Source organism: Salvelinus namaycush, chromosome 1, assembly GCF_016432855.1.
Source record: "Salvelinus namaycush isolate Seneca chromosome 1, SaNama_1.0, whole genome shotgun sequence".
Taxonomy (NCBI): Eukaryota; Metazoa; Chordata; class Actinopteri; order Salmoniformes; family Salmonidae; genus Salvelinus; species Salvelinus namaycush.
Genome location: NC_052307.1, coordinates 68664034 through 68680484, shown reverse-complemented (window position 1 = coordinate 68680484; position 16451 = coordinate 68664034). Strand labels below are relative to the sequence as shown.

At 44.1% G+C, this 16451-nt stretch overlaps 2 protein-coding genes across 5 annotated transcripts; one reads left to right on the top strand and one right to left on the bottom strand.

Moving 5' to 3' along the window:
* Positions 1-7420: 7420 nt before the first annotated feature.
* Positions 7421-12004, bottom strand: LOC120047942 (protein phosphatase 1 regulatory subunit 3E). 2 transcript variants are annotated; one of them, XR_005476951.1, is made up of 3 exons: positions 10802-12004; positions 10560-10609; positions 7421-10251 (listed from the first exon to the last, which is right to left on the bottom strand). XR_005476951.1 is itself a non-coding variant. In XM_038993572.1 (2 exons), exon 1 carries the CDS (start codon positions 11760-11762, stop codon positions 10839-10841), a length of 924 nt encoding a protein of 307 aa, XP_038849500.1. In that variant the 5' UTR covers positions 11763-12004; the 3' UTR covers positions 7421-10609; positions 10802-10838. The 2 variants fall into 2 exon arrangements, 1 of the variants encoding a protein (XP_038849500.1); XM_038993572.1 differs by having other exon boundaries at positions 7421-10609.
* Positions 12005-12417: 413 nt separating this feature from the next.
* si:ch73-103b9.2 (uncharacterized protein LOC100150067 homolog) lies at positions 12418-15654 on the top strand. Of its 3 annotated transcripts, XM_038993562.1 has the most exons (4): positions 12418-12687; positions 13669-13726; positions 14108-14338; positions 14616-15654. In XM_038993562.1, exons 3-4 carry the CDS (start codon positions 14135-14137, stop codon positions 15501-15503), a joined length of 1092 nt encoding a protein of 363 aa, XP_038849490.1. In that variant the 5' UTR covers positions 12418-12687; positions 13669-13726; positions 14108-14134; the 3' UTR covers positions 15504-15654. The 3 variants fall into 3 exon arrangements, with proteins under 3 accessions (XP_038849490.1, XP_038849481.1, XP_038849473.1); XM_038993553.1 differs by having other exon boundaries at positions 13669-14338; XM_038993545.1 differs by having other exon boundaries at positions 12418-13726.
* Positions 15655-16451: the final 797 nt, after the last annotated feature.

Below are 16451 nucleotides of genomic sequence, written 5' to 3'. Positions count from 1 at the left end.
AGACTGCCTGTAGTCTGCTAGCATCCTCTGTTGAGGATAGAGGGCGCTATTTTCACTTTGGGGAAAAATCGTGCCCAATTTAAACGGCCTCGTACTCTATTCTTGCTCGTACAATATGCATATTATTATTACTATTGGATAGAAAACACTCAAGTTTCTAAAACCGTTTGAATTATATCTGTGAGTAAAACAGAACTCATTTTGCAGCAAACTTCCTGTCAGAAAGTGAAAAATCTGAAATCGAGGCTCTGTTCCAGGGCCTCCCTATCAATTTGCTTGAAATTTATGACTATACATGCACTTCATACGCCTTCCACTAGATGTCAATAGGCTGTGAGAGGTGAAATGGGGTTTCTAGGTATTTCTATGGTCAAAAGAGAGAGCTTGGAATGACATGACCCCCGAATTCCTTTGTTCAGGAAGCGCATAAAGGTCATCAGTATTGGCTTCTGAAAAGCATTCACTATAGACGTCTAATATCTCCGGCTTTGATTTTATTTGATAAATGTGATAATATCATCGTAAAGTATGTTTTTTCAATATAGTTTTATCCGATTATTGAAATTTTTTCGGGAGTTTAGGCGTGTTGCGTTCTTTGCGTTTGGTGACGATGGACAGCTTAGCGCCACTTGGCTAGTTTTGCTTGCTAATTCGAGAGGGAAAAAGGCCATTCTAAAACCAAACAACGATTGTTCTGGACAAAGGACCCCTTGTACAACATTCTGATGGAAGATCATCAAAAGTCGGACCCATTTATGATGTTATTTCATATATCTGTCGAACATGTTTACTATTAGTTTGCGCCCAGATTTTGGGCGCTCTCTCGCTATAACGTAAGCTGCATGTCGTAATGAAGTTATTTTTAGAATTCTAACACGGCGATTGCATTAAGAACTAGTGTATCTATCATTTCCTATACAACATGTATTTTTTAGTAAAGTTTATGAATAGTTATTTGGTCAGAATAGGTGAGTGTCAGAAATATATCCGGACATTCTGGGAAAAAGATGCTAAGTTTTCACAATGTATAACCACGGATTTCAGCTCTAAATATGCACATTTTCGAACAAACCATATATGTATTGTGTAATATGATGTTATAGGACTGTCATCTGATGAAGTTTATGAAGGTTAGTGAAAAAATTAATATCTTTTGCTGGTTTATTCGCTATCGCTAACGTGCCTATCGCTATCGCTAATGTGCCTTGAATGAATGAATGCGGTTGTGTGGTTGGCTATTGTAGTAAGCTAATATAATGCTATATTGTGTTTTCGCTGTAAAACACTTAAAAAATCGGAAATATTGGCTGGATTCACAAGATGTTTGTCTTTCATTTGCTGTACACCATGCATTTTTCAGAAATGTTTTATGATGAGTATTTAGGTATTTCACGTTGGTCTCTATAATTACTCTGGCTGCTTCGGTGCTATTTCTGATGGTAGCTGTGATGGTAGCTGCAATGTAAAACTGATTTATACCTCAAATATGCAAATTTTTCGAACAAAACATAGATTTATTGTATAACATGTTATAAGACTGTCATCTGATGAAGTTGTTTCTTGGTTAGTTTGGTTGGTTCTTGGTTCGTTTGGTTGGTTATGTGCAAGCTACCTGTGCTGTGAAAAATGTCTGTGCTTTTTTGTATTTGGTGGTGAGCTAACATAAATATACGTGGTGTTTTCGCTGTAAAACATTTTAAAAATCGGACATGTTGACTGGATTCACAAGATGTTTATCTTTCATTTGCTGTATTGGACTTGTTAATGTGTGAAAGTTAAATATTTCTAAAAAATATTTTTTGAATTTCGCGCTCTGCCTTTTCAGTGGAATGTGGGAGGAGTTCCGCTAGCGGAACCCCGCGGCTAGACAGGTTAATCTAGGTTGTCAATGTAGCCCCAATTGTTTGGCTGCGCTGTTTGTCTGGTTCTCTGACTACTTGTGTTCTGATGCTGTCCACCAGACACTGCTGACTGATACACACTGAGTCAGAGCAGGCTAGGTTGGAGTATAATAACATTATCAATCATATTCACTGGTGATGAATGTTTGGCTTGGTGGACGATTGTTATAAAACAACGGTCTAAACTCAGTTTATTCACATCAACTCAAAGGGGTGAGCTGGAGGTTACCTGTGACAAATTCAACTAATGTTGTTGTGTTTTTAAACCCAGAAGGTATTTCAAAAGGGGACTATGTACCCAAAACGACCTCTACACCCATTCCACACAGACTCTTGGATGACATCTAGAATCAGAACTGAGATTTTCTAACTGCCCCTTTACATTTAGGAGAGGCAACTGCACGCACGCACGCACGCACGCACGCACGCACGCACGCACGCACGCACGCACGCACGCACACACACACACACACACACACAGGTAGAGTTGTCATCTGGCGAGAAGCAAAACAGCTTGACTGTTTCCTCAGGGTATACCCCTTCTACCACCCTTCTCTCTTATCCTCCCTCAGCCCTCATCGTTGGTTTGTGAATAGCAAAAATAACAGGGGCTGAGGCCTCAGTTCAATATGTCCTCATTCATATCTAACTGGGTCAGAGTCAAGGGAATCAATGATGGATATGGTGCCTGATTTCATGGCATAATTACTACTGCATTAAGTACAGTCAAGATTGGACATATTCTTTCACCATTAAGATTCCATCCTATAGTCTTTCACTATTAAGATTCCATCCTATAGAAGTGTGCTCCAGAACAATCAATCTTTTGAGAGGAAACTAGTCAATGGAGAGCTCAATGCAATCTATTGAACAGATCAATGACTAGCTAATGAAATGTCATGGTAATATCATACGGCTGTAACTGGAACTCTGTGTGCCCTTGCATATAAAATAGATACCCTATACCATGAAGACATTATAAGAATATGCCCATCCATCAGAATGGAAAAAGTCAAGGACACCAAGAGTACCTGTTCTCTGATATACAGCCTACATGTCAGAGACAAAATTGTGTCTGAAGCCAACCCTCCTGATGACAAGAGATCCCTCAGCCTGTCCTCCTGCCCTCCAAAACCACCCATGCAACCCCACCCATGCAACACTGAGGGGCGTGCCGACAAAGCTGATCAAATCAAGGACATGTGTCTCGTTATGACTGCGGCGAGTGGCTGGGTAGCTGGCATCCGCAGCGCAGCAAGACATTTTATGGCCTACAGGACTAGGGCCCTGTGTGGATTAGACGGTCGTCTGATAAATGAGCCAGTCAGCTCAGAGCAGACAGACAGCAGTGGAGCATTCAGAGGAGAAAATGAGATTTCTCATAATACAATCAAAATCACACCCTGCAGGGAAATTAATCTGTAGAGTTTTGTATTAAACCTGTTTCATCTCAGAGGATACTGTGACATTGATTCTAATTGAGTTAATAAAGCTATTGTAATGAAAGGTTAAGGTAAAGGTTATTATAAACTGGGTGGTTTGAGCACTGAATGCTGATTGGCTGACAGCCGTGGTATATCAAACCATATACCACGAGTATGACAAAACAGTTATTTTTAATGATCTAATTACATTGGTAACCAGTTTATAATAGCAGTAAGGCACCTTGGGGGTTTGTGGTATATGGCCAATATATGACGGCTAAGGGCTGTGTCCAGGCACTCCGCGATGCGTCGTGGTTAAAAACAGCCCTTATCTGTGGTATATTGGCCATATACCACACCCCCTCGTGCCTTATTGCTTAAATATACCATGCTGCTGACTGTAGCGTGATAAAGGAAATGGACAAAACTAAAACACGTTTCAATTTCCCATCACAAAGGCCTTTATTGCCGTTGTTTCAATAAAATATAGGCTAGATTACAAACTCACCATAAAAATAACAGGGGTACTTCCGCCGTGCATGCAAACAGCCAGAATACAGTGATAAACATTAGCTCCAAACAATACGTCAGACACCAAGACACATCAACACAGACAGATGATGGATTGCAGTACTAAGGTTTGCATAGGTTCAAAAGAAGAATACTGATAACTATATAGGTCAAACCAATTCACTTCCTCCACTCCACATATGAGTAAAATGAACTTGAATTAAACTATTTCAGAAGTATAACATTTCACAGTGAGAGAGAAAGCTGTGTATCAAACATGACTGGGGATGGAGAACATCTTAGTTAGTAGCAATTCACAGGAATACATGTAAAGTCAGAAGAGGCATACCAAACCAAACCATGCCTCTTTTCCTAGCTTACCTACTCAAAGTGCACTATGCACTTTGAGTAGCTCAATATTACAATCATTAGTCACCCCTTTCAGACGTTTCAGATACTCCAAAGTGTATGTCGTCTTTAGTGGCATGTATGCAACTCTTTAGCCTAAAGACCCCCTCAGCTTAGTCCCAGTACATACTGTCCAGTATGATTTGACTGCTCGAGACTGTTAGCACATGTTGATCAACCTACCATAACATCCCTTCACAGCTTAGACCTCTTATGTGCTAATTTCAGTATGAACTCTAAACATAAGGCAATGGAACCATCTTTAGTTACACCTTATACAATAACCCTATCATTCCTGGGACCCAGCCCGCATTTTGGCATAAGGTTCAGTGGCGTACCGCAGTTTTAAAGGAAATTTCCTGAAATTCTATTTTGTTCAGATTGTTTTTAGTTTACTTTCTAGTTCTGAGTTGGGTATCCATCCACCGCTTGCAATCCTGTTTTTGAAATGCTATTATACGACATAATATGATAGCAGAAAGACATTCAATATGCGACACATAAAAACAGATAAACATCAGCGAGTGATCATAAAATGTGGTTATATTTCCCTATATTGGATCCCTCCAATTTACTGGTATCACTCCACGGCGGAGGGATACATCCGAGGTGAGGATTTACAGATTTACTCCTGTGTACACCTGTGTCACGGCTGGGGTCCACCCCTATATATAGACCCCATGGCCGTGACAAGTTCTCTTTCATTTTCTTGGCGGACGTCCGTATGGTTTGAGGTACAAACTTTCTGAACTTCGCTTGGTAATTCACTGGTAAGTGTAATATCTTGCGCGGAAGTATACTCACTGGCTGTTTTGCAGCCTGGAGCAGCTGGCCACATGGCCAGCCCCTCTTGAGTGCTCCACTTGCTGCACACGGTTGATCTGTATCTTCCGCCCGCGGTTTGTTGTGCTTGTGTTTTGTTAGCTTTACACTACGACTCCATGGCCCTGCGGTCTTTCCTTCCACATCTGAAAGGAAGACATGTCTTGGTGAGAACGGATAACACCACATTGGTGGCTTACATCAACCATCAGGGTGGACTGAGGTCCCACTGGTTCAATCTTATAGCATGGGAGCTCTGGGCTGTCTAGCATCTCTACGCGCAGCGCATGTACCTAACATCCTGAGTGTGTCAGTGGATATGCTCTCGAGGGAGGGTCCGTCATCTTGGGACTGGAGCCTACATCCCCAGGTGGTGCAGCACCTGTGGGACAAGTTCGGGAGGGTGCAGGTGGACCTGTTTGCCTCCCTGGACAATGCACACTGCCCCCTGTGGTACTCCATGTCGGAGTCACCAGGGCCTCTGGGCTTGGATGCTCTGGCTCACGATTGGCCAGGGCTGGAGCTTTACGCATTCCCCCCTTTTCCCCTGATCCAGGCTGCGCTGGACAGGACCAGGTTGGCAGAGCATCGTCTGCTTCTGGTGGCCCCATACTGGCCCAGATGACCCTGGTTCAGCCTTCTCCTGTCTCTGTTGTCTGGGACATCTTGGCAACTTCCCCTGAGACCGGACTTGCTGTCTCAGGCCAGGGGAACTCTGTGGCATCCGAGACCGCACCGCCTCAGTCTGTGGGCTTGGCCACTAAACGGCACCAATGATCCATGTTAGGACTACAGGAGGGTGTAATGAACACCATGCAGAGCGCAAGGGCGCCGGCTACAACCGCGGCATACCAGTTGCACTGGCGGATGTTCTGCTCTTGGCGCACTGGTATTGAGGTTGTGCCCGAGTCATGCGGGGTGCAGTATGTCCTCCAATACCTGCAGTCTCGATTGGATGAGGGCTTGGCAGCCTCTACACTGAGTGGGTATGTAGCCGCTATATCTGCCTGCCATGTGGGGTGGATGGACAGGCCAGTGGGGCGCAATACCTTGGTCTCCAGGTTTATGAAGGGTGTTCGTCGCCTGCGTCCAGCTAGGACCCGCTCAATGGCGAGCTGGGATCTGGATGTGGTCTTGGCAGCTTTGGCAAAGCCGCCTTTCGAACCGTTGGAGTCTGCCTCTCTGAAACACCTCTTTATGAAGGTGGCTTTCTTGAAGAGGTGTGAGCTCCATGCTCTTTCGGTAAGTTCTAAGTACTACCGGATGGACCCCGGGGGGAGGAGTATATCTCTCTGCCCCAACCCTTCATTCCCCCTGAAGGTTCTGTCAGACAGCCATGTGAACACCCTTTTTATCCTGTCTGCTTACGGCCCCCCGGCAGTGGTGGGGGAGTCTGGGCCTCCCTCTGGCATGCTGTGCACTGGCTGCCTGTGTGGAGCGAACATGGTCAGTGAGAACAACAGACCAGCTCTTTGTCTGCTATGGTGAGAGAGTCCCGGGGGCTGGGCAATCAAAGCAGAGGCTCTCTCACTGGATCGTGGACACGATTACGACAGCATACCGCCTGGCTGGCATGCCAGTGCTGGGATCTGTGGTAGCACATTCAACACGAGGTGTGGCTGCGTCCTGGGCTCTACTGAGAGCCCCTCGCTGAGATCTGTGTTACGGCCAGCTGGGCTTCTTCTTGCACATTTGCTAGGTACTATCGGGTAAATGTGGCACCTCCCTCTGCGGTTGGTTCAGCGGTCCTGGGCGTCGCCTCCCCTTCCGGGGACAGGGCCGGGACCCCGTTCCACATTTACGACCCCTGCGTCTCGGTCCCGCACTGGGACTTCGCCACTGGCTGGCCATGTCCCTCTAGCACTGACTAATCTGGAATATGTATAGCAATATATTGGAGTGATCCAATATAGTGAAACATAACGAAGGTTACGTATGTAACCACGGTTATGTGAGCTATATGGATCATTCCAATCCTCTACGGTGCTAGAGGCGCCTCAAAAATGATGTAGAGAAGGTGTCGCGGCCATGGGGTCTATATATAGGGGCGGACCCCAGCTGTGACACAGGTGTACACGGGAGTAAATCTATAAATCGTCACCTCGGATGTATCCCTCCGGCGCAGAGTGATACAATATATTGGAGTGATTCATATAGCTCACATTGTGTTAACAAACCCTATACTGTCTGTTTCTGGAAGCCTTTCATCCTTCCCATATAAAACATCTTTACCTCCATCACATATTCACAAAGTGAAATGTTTTGATTGAAACAATTCATGATTGAAATCATACTGTACTACATGTACACTTATTGAGATAATATTTACAGTTAACAGAAATCATAAGCAAAAAGCTACATGAGGAAAAATACCCATTATATTTAATCAGACTTAAGAACATAAAACAATCTCTGACAAGGCGTGACATCTTGTTGACCACAGTAGTCTTTGTGGAGATACAGCTGCCGTGTGTGGAACTCACTGACTGCACAGACTAGCATGCTTCTGAACACAGTGAGGCCAACCAGTGTCAACCAATGGTCATGTCTCAACTCAAGAGTGGGCTGCACAATTAATCGAATTCACATCAAAATCACATATTGACATGTGCAATATCCATATCGTAAAAGATCCATATCATAAGCAATATTTTTTAAACGCATCTCAGCCTTGAGTAACTTTAGGTTTTAGAGTTAACTCCGTTTTTTTCTCCTCTTGCGGCTGCTTCGCACACACACTAAGCCTCGCCCCCTGTCACTCAAGCAGCGCAGTTCCTCCCCCTCGCTGTTAGATGATTGACTATACATGTGCATGTTGTTCCGTCAGGTCAATGCAGTCAACAAATTGTTCCAAACAAGAACGATGCTGCTTTCCACTTAGCTATAATTCAGTCTATTTCTATAATTCCAACAGTTCACCCAAATATTTTGATATTTATTGCACGTCAAATCGCAATAACCATATTTGTTAAAAATAAAAATCGCTATTACATTTGTTTGCCCATATCGTGCAGCCCTAGAGGTCGGTTGATGTCATGGTGGACGTGAGACCATGAGTGAGGTTATTTTGGTCCAACCAGGCTCTACAGATTTCCCATGGAGATATTAGAAAGAGCCAACCGCTGGACTCTGGAAACCAAACAACTCTGCTATAAGCCAAACAACTCTGCTAAATTGTTTGAGTCATTTGGACATGCTCAGTGGTCACATGAGTAGTCTATTTTCCATTTTCAATCTCAAGGGTTGAATTATCTGACCAAGCTCCCTCCAAGTCCTGGATCATGTAAACACAGGCTTTTCTTACTGACCACCATAGCCAGTCAACAGTAACTAACTATATTATATAACTACATCTGTTAGTCTCAGAGATGCATTCCATTTTCTAAACAGATACATCTCCAAGTTGCTGATCTCTCAGAGGCGTCCTACTCAAAACAAAATATTGATACATTCCAAGCATTCATGTCATAGAAAACTCTCACAAATTATAACAACCCAAATAAATACAAACTCGAATGTAAACATGCTGTACATCCAGTACACATGTAGACAAACCGTTTGTGTAATGTGGGCTGTTGCGTTACATAACCTAAGTTTAGTTTGACATCCATCCATAATGAGGTCACTCACCTCATGTCAGGGGTGTCAAATACAACCAGGTGAGAGGAGTTCCTTACTAATTGTTGACCTAAATTCATCAATCAAGTACAAGGGTGGAGCAAAAACCCGCCGACACTCAGCCCTCAGTGGAAGGAGTTTGACACATGCATTATGTGATGCCAATGTGTCAACAAATGATTTCAGCATGAAGCACCAGTGCAATAGCATCAACTGTACAATATGTAGTCCTACCAAACAAACACGGCTCTTTTCTATATCATCAGCCAAGTCGAACATTACAACTTTGAAATCAGTAAAAGTAGTTTAGATGCTGTCATCACCATAGTCCTACTGTAAAATACAACATTGCACAGTGGAAGTTATTTACAAAATACTGACAATGAATGCTACTGTTTTACTGGACTGGATGTGTTTTAAAAATGGCGTGAGTTTGACTATTTTGGTTCTACTGTACTTCATAAAAAAATAATGTTTTGTTTTGTTCAACCTGAATAAAAGGAGAGAAACCTGGAATTTTTGGAAGATCGTCAGGTCCGCACTCTAGAAACGATCTGAGGTAAATGCATAATTTTCCACAGGAACAGTTGCATTTCAGGTCCAACAAGGAACAGAAACAAAAGTCCAACAGTATCTGTCTCTGTAATTTATCATTGTGTAATAACAGTTATAAAAATGGAGTGATATGCCTGTGGATTTTGTCATTAAAGCTCAACCTTGAAGAAGGTAGAGATACTGTATGGGTGAGGCAGTGGTGACTGACTCTGCAGTGGACCTTAGGGTTAGAGCTATCCTCAACTATTGTTTACAAGACACCTGGTGAAATATTGTGACTGGTTGAGATCAAGAGTCACAACAGGAGTGTTGTAAAATATCACCTGTCAGATACATGCAGGCTGCACTGCAGAGAAAGATCTAGCATAAGATCCTGTACAAAATGTTCTGTACAATAGTTTTTTTTGTTGTCAAATATACATGTCCTCTAGTTTAAAATAATGCATATAGCAAATGCATTATTTGGCATTTGAGAGTGGTAAAGATCCACATATTATTATGTAACATGTTTGGGGTCATACCAGAGCATCCTAATAGGCTAGCATACTGCTAGACTGTAGGGCTCCACTCTGACACAGTCTACTCTCCTGCTATTGGTTACCATCCTCTGGAGAAAACATTCTGGTGCATTTATAACCAGCGAACAAGGCTCGTGAGATGATTTCCTTTTTCTAACATCATCTCGTGGAGCAGTGCTATAGAGAGGGTTTAAACATTTCCCCAACATTGAAATATTCATGTTCAAATAGTTATAAAACTGAATACACCCAATATTGATCAAGATAAAAGCACAGCAGCGTTCCCCTTTAGTTATAAGGCAGATCCAAGAAGATGAAAAGATGAGGAATTGGTAAAACAAATGACAATTTGATATTTCCTTTGTTGATCCAGTGCGAATATTGTTGTGACTGAGCTTCGGCCTGCCCCATCCGCTGGAGTTTTCAGAGGAGAGAATAGGATTGAAATCCGGCATGACAGGTACACAGGGGGATGCACGTGAGCACAGTCCCATGCTATCGGAAATAAACAGAGAGAAGACTGTCTTAGTGTTTTTCATAACCATTTTCTTCAGTTTTGTATAAGCAGTCGTTGACAGTTAAGACATCGCACAAGATGTTTAATGAAATAGTCAAAAGTGGGGATTGAAGAGAGCATCGCTGCGTTTTAGAGAGGGACAGTGACGCTTAAATGGGGTATATTCCTGGCACGTTTTCAATGGCACATGTCCCTGCATTACATAAGAGTATAGTCGTGCCACACCAAAGGGCACAGGACTACAAAGTCCCCAACACCAAGGCTAATTATCATACAGCAGATTTACCTCTCACGGCGGACACCTAATGAAGGGCTTGTCTTTCAATTCTGTCAAATCTGTCAAACATAATGACATGAAACAAAATCAATGTGACGGTGGTGAAAAAAACAATGTAAAAAATTACTGAGTGTACAGCTGGACACGGCGGTTGGACCATTAACACAATGTGTAGAGGCTATAGCCTATGGTAGCCCTATTCTTTATTATGGTAAAGCCGTGCCCGTTGTGAGATTGCGTGCTTTACACACACAGTGCGCCGGTGAGAACGCCAAGGACGCATGCAGGTTAGATGAAGTGAATCCAGCCATCCTCCCACTCACGGGGTGGGGAAATCTTAAACCTGTGGCGTCGCACTTTGTAGTTGACCCCGTTATTATTGTCCCAATACTCATCTCCACCAACGCAGTATCTAATGGCAAACTGGAATGTGCCTCCGCTCTCCAGAAACGTTGTTGGGGTGATTATCTTAAAGGAGAATTTGTCTGTCACACCGTCGCTTGATTCTGGGACATATGATGTCAGACTGTCCATGAAGGTTATCCAGTTGTTGATTGAGAACCTCAAATAGACACTTTTCTCGAAAGCCATGTTCAAAACCCGCACGAAGCCCGACAGACTGAACTCGTCGGCTTCAGCACACTCCAACAACACTTTCACTTCTTTCACTTTCTCAGTAAAGCCTGGCAGGGTCCCGGGGTTCTTGAATTGCAGCTCCATAAAACTTGACTGGTTGGTCGGTGCCCTGGGGAACTTGTCAAAGGGGTTCAGATGGAGGGGACCCCTGTCGAATCTGGCCATTATGCGCTCCGGCACATCGGGCATGTCTGTGTCATTGAAGTGCTTCACAGAGGTGAGCTCCAGACCCAGAGAGTCGGCGAAACGGACCTTTTTCTGGCTGCAGGGACTCCGGCGGCGGGAGATCTCAAGCTTCGCTCTCTCTATGGGGGTCGGCAGAGACTTGCACCTCCGGCGCAGGTTCGGACTCTGCGGGGGTTTGAGGAAGGATTCCCGGCCTCTTGGTCTCTCATCCACCACATGGTGCATCTCGATGGTCTCGCTTGTTCCGTTCAGCTCCATCCCCTCTTCGTCTTCTAGTCTCGGGTCTGCTGTCAAGCTCCCGAACAACCCAGCTATGCAGCTGTAGTTCCTCGGGAGGCAGTTCTTGGGAGGCAGCATGAACACAACAGAACGCACAGCCTCGGTTTCCATAAAGCGGGAGAGTCGCTGGTCTGCAGTCGAAGTGGTCGTGATCAGGGGCACGGAGAAAGGAACACGCCGTCAGGTGTCAGATATAAACACACGGATAGGCGCGGTAGTACCACGTCAGACTGTGACACTGCGCATTTCTGAACCAATAAGCCAAGCTTCTGCAAGTGCAGCTAGAACAACGCACCACAAATAACAGACATGCCTACCTAACGTCATTTTAGATTTCATTCACAGGCATTCAAATTCGTTCATTATTAAAGAATATGAAATATGGGATTCCCTTATCTTTGTGCGCGTTTCCAGCAGCATGCCCCAGTCAAGGTGTGTGTGTGGCTGAGCTTTTTATTTATTTAACCTTTATTTAACTAGGCAAGTCAGTTAAGAACACATTCTTATTGACAATGACGGCCTACCAAAAGGCCTTTGGCGGGGACGGGGCCTGGGATTATTTAAAAAGTAAATAAATACAATATAAGAAAACAACATAGCAAGGCAGAAACACATGACAACACAACACGGAAGCAACACAACATAGTAGCAGCACAAAACATGGTACAAACATTATTGGGCACAGTCAACAGCACAAATGTCAAGGAGGTAGAGACAACAATACAGCACACAAAACAGCCACAGTGCACATAAAATTGCACAGAGCTAGGGGGAACCAGTGAGAGGCATGACATTACAGTCATAAGGTTTGTGCCTGGCTGGACCACGACGTGCTGAACAGCACGTCTCATTTCTTGCCTGACGACTCATCCTGAATTTAATTCCGCTGCTATACCGATTGCTACACAGAGAAGAAACGTTAGTGGGCGTGGCGTTTGGCCGGAGCGATGTGGATGGGCAGCTAGGCAATCTCATTTCGGCCATGAGCTAAAAACACACAACTTCCTTTCTCAGTTTTTTTTATACCGAAACAGAGGTGGGTGGCCACTTTGTTATTGTTTCAACAAGGACTCTAGCTTTGAGAGTATATTCTAGATACCTGTAAATAATTTACATAATGTAAAATTGTAGGCCTATGTAAAGGACGTCACGCCGCTTGCGAGTACCACCGCCACCGAGAAGCGACAGTCGATGCCACTCGAAAAGCTAACTATTCGCTGGCGCAAGTGGGGACAGTTCAGGCTGAGGAGTTTCATACATCGCCATGTGCTACACCTACTGTAGCCAAGATATGAAGCATTGGCCAATCTGAATCAGTGCTTGACTTGGGTAGGAGCTCCATCACCTCAAATGTTTTACTGCTTGAGCTCCTGTTCATCTTATACAATGTTAGCTCAAAAGTGTCGTGGAGCTCCTGCACCTAAATATAAACAGTACTGCCACCTAAATGAGTACCGGAACCTATTTCAATCTAAGTCAAGCACTGATCTGAATCAAATTAACATAGGCCCATGCCCACTATTTTATAGCCTTACGTTATAGTATGCATATTATAATACTGTTATAATGGGCTATTTGAGATTATATTGTATTTGACATCTTACTATAGATTACATAAATGTTAGGGTTAGTCTTAATTATAGATATTGAATGAAATAGTCAGCAACATAGTGGACACACCATGCTGTAAATCACGAATTGTAACAAGCAGCAAATCCAGGTCTAGAAATTGTTACAATTTCTTAGATAACATGGAAATTAGCAACAACCTGTCAACTGCAATTTGTTCTCACGCCCCCTCCCGTTTTCTCTCTACATTTCCACCACGTCACTTCTGAGCGCCCTGTTGTAGCGGAGTTGTCATGGCAACGACGTTCTATCTCCACTCCAAACACTTCGTGGGCCAAGCACGTCTTTGACTTTGTTTGGGGTTGTCTCCTGATAGCTGCAAAACTGTAATAAATATTTGATGACTATTCTATGTTACTGCCTATTAAGTTGAATGTAAAACCCCCAGGGAGCAAATGCTTGTATGGTATTGCTGAGGAAAATGTCGAACTCGACCCCCTTTAATGGTAAGTTGTCTCTTTTACAGCCTTGCTTATGGCTTCAGCTAACGTTCGATCAAGTTTCCTACTTAAGTTGCCAGTGTTTACCTAACGTTAACGTTAGTAGATAGGGAGAAATGTGAGGTTCTCTTGCTAGCTAGCGAGAATGTTTATGAATAATTTTAATGGACAGGTTTTGTAAACAGGGTTAACAAGTTTGTTAACACTGAGTTAACATGTCATAAAGTTGACGTCAAAGGCTACATGTCTTCAGATATCTTACAAATAGTTTTGCAACGCTTACAATTAATTATAGGTTGCTTGCTGTTTGTGTACATTTATCTCCACTCTTACCAACGAGCCTACATGATGAGTGCCTAATTAGAGATGTTTTTTCACTCTCAACAGATTTCACCCTGAAAGGCTCATCTTAGAATGGACAAATTCAAGGAATGGGATCAGGCGCCTGTAGAAGTGGCTGAAGACAGAAGTGTGGCAGTCGAGTACACAGGATGGGACCAGAGTTGCCAACTACCCAACAGGGGCCATGTTGATTCCCTTTTGGATATCAGTGATGAAACCTCATCCAAAGAGCAGGAGCCATTTGAGTTTCTCTGTCTCTCCGGATGGGAGGAAGCTGTGAGTAATACACTGCGGTTACTCTTTTATTTTTGGCTAGATTGTGAATGATATTCAGCCAGTGTCACATTATTACGTAGGCACCAGATACACACTTCAATTTCATGTGAGTTAAGACAAAGTGAAACAGTGTTAGTATGTTTATTCACTGTTTATAACTACATTCAATCTCAGAAATCATCTTAAAAGGTGAAACTTAATTTTCTCTTAATTGCGATACACTGATTAAAATGTAATTACGTTTCCCTTAATGCTGTTGTGTTTGTTGTTGAGACAGATCCGGGGCTGGGGCAGAACTACTCCACTTGGCTGCCTGGTTCAGACCCAGAGGAGAGGAAAGAGGGTCAAGACTGGAGACACAGACCACCACTGCCACCTGTGTGTGGACCTCGTGAAGCTCTCGGACCCCCCTGACTCTGAATTCAGCTTAACCCACTCCCCTGAGTCCTTCTGGGATTCCACCGTGGACCCATGGGAGAAACCCCCCCCCACAACCCTGGGAGACTTCCTGAACAGACCCTACAGTCAAACCTCTAGCATCTCTTCAGAGGAGTCCCCACCAGAGTCCTTCAGGGACCTTCAGAAAGCCACACAGCAACTGACACTCCGAGACAAGATGGTGGAGGACAAGGCTGAGGTGTGTGAGATCAGTGACTCACTGCTGGGCTCGGCCCCCTCCCAGGGTCACCACCACTCAGCCTCAGAGTGTCCCATGACGCTGATCATCAACAGCTTCGCCGTCCTACCGCCCGTGAAGACCTCCCAGCCCAGACACCCTAAGGTCACCAGCCAGCTCCGGAGGGGGGACGCTGGACCGGGACGCAGCGCCTCAGACGGGGAGACCGCAGAGGCTGGGTCAGACGGTGTCACACCTGCCGGGGAGAGTGGAGGAGGTGTGGAGAGCCAGCAGAGCCGCCACCTGTTATCTGCTTTCAGCATCCCCATCCTCAAGAGATGTGACATGCCCCTCAGCACACTGTCAGATCCTCTACCCCGCGCCACCTACCCCCTGGACAGACACCTCAGACAGGATCCCCGGACCAGCAGTGCTCATAGACTCTACTTTGGACTGAAGACCAAGAGCCTGAAGCGTGCAGAGCCCCAGCTGCCCATTCTGTTTGGAACCAGGGTGCCCATCCCAGCCTCTGCACAGAGACTACTCTGAACAGAGACTGTTACTTTGCACTCCATACTCTCTCCCAACCCAAAAGCTCAGCCTTTGTGGGTTTGTGATTAAAAAGAAAATTTCTGTGAAATTTCTTCATATTTTTTGTATGACACTGATGACTGTATAAAAAAAAAAAAGCTGTGACGAATTCAACTTGGTCGTATTAAACTACATGGAATTGGCATATGAGTTTCCAGATTTGTTAGTTCTATGTGATTTATAGGCTATACTACCTCAGCCTCATTGTATAACCAGTTTATTAATGCGTTACATGAGTATCAAAAGATAGAATTTGGTCCATCATCACTGTGATAATATGCCATCAATCTAGCATCAGCAATGCAAAGTAGTCCAGATTGCTAGAATACATTGTGTAGACATGGTATGCTAATTTGTTACCACTGATTATTCAGAGTGAAATAATTTAACTGTTACATGAGCCTTCCTTAATTACAAACACTCCACGCACCTGGACATGAGTGAATCATTTTAAATGGAGTGATAAATGTATGTATGCATGTGTGATTTCAGTCCTACATTTTGCATGAGCTTTTATTGTGGTGCTCACACTTGAGCTTTTAGTTTCTCAGCAACTATGCTACCTACTCTACAATGCTGAGGTCTAGGTCGGTTTCTTGGATTCCTGAATGTTAAACTGCAGACATTCTTAAGTCAGAACTCCTCATTAAGACAAAACATGATCTGAGCCATTGCCAAAGCATGCTAGTGCACTCTAATGGAATGAGCAGTCAGTGATTGTAGTGTTCCAACCCATGTGAAGATGTCTGTGGTAGCCTATTGAATTACATGCTAGAAGTGAACCACACTGTGATTCTCAGGGGCTGTGACAGCATAGGTGTGTGGGCGGAGGGATTAGTATCGTATTCCAAATGACTTACACAATTACAATATTGTATTCAAACTGACTGAGCATAATACATGTAC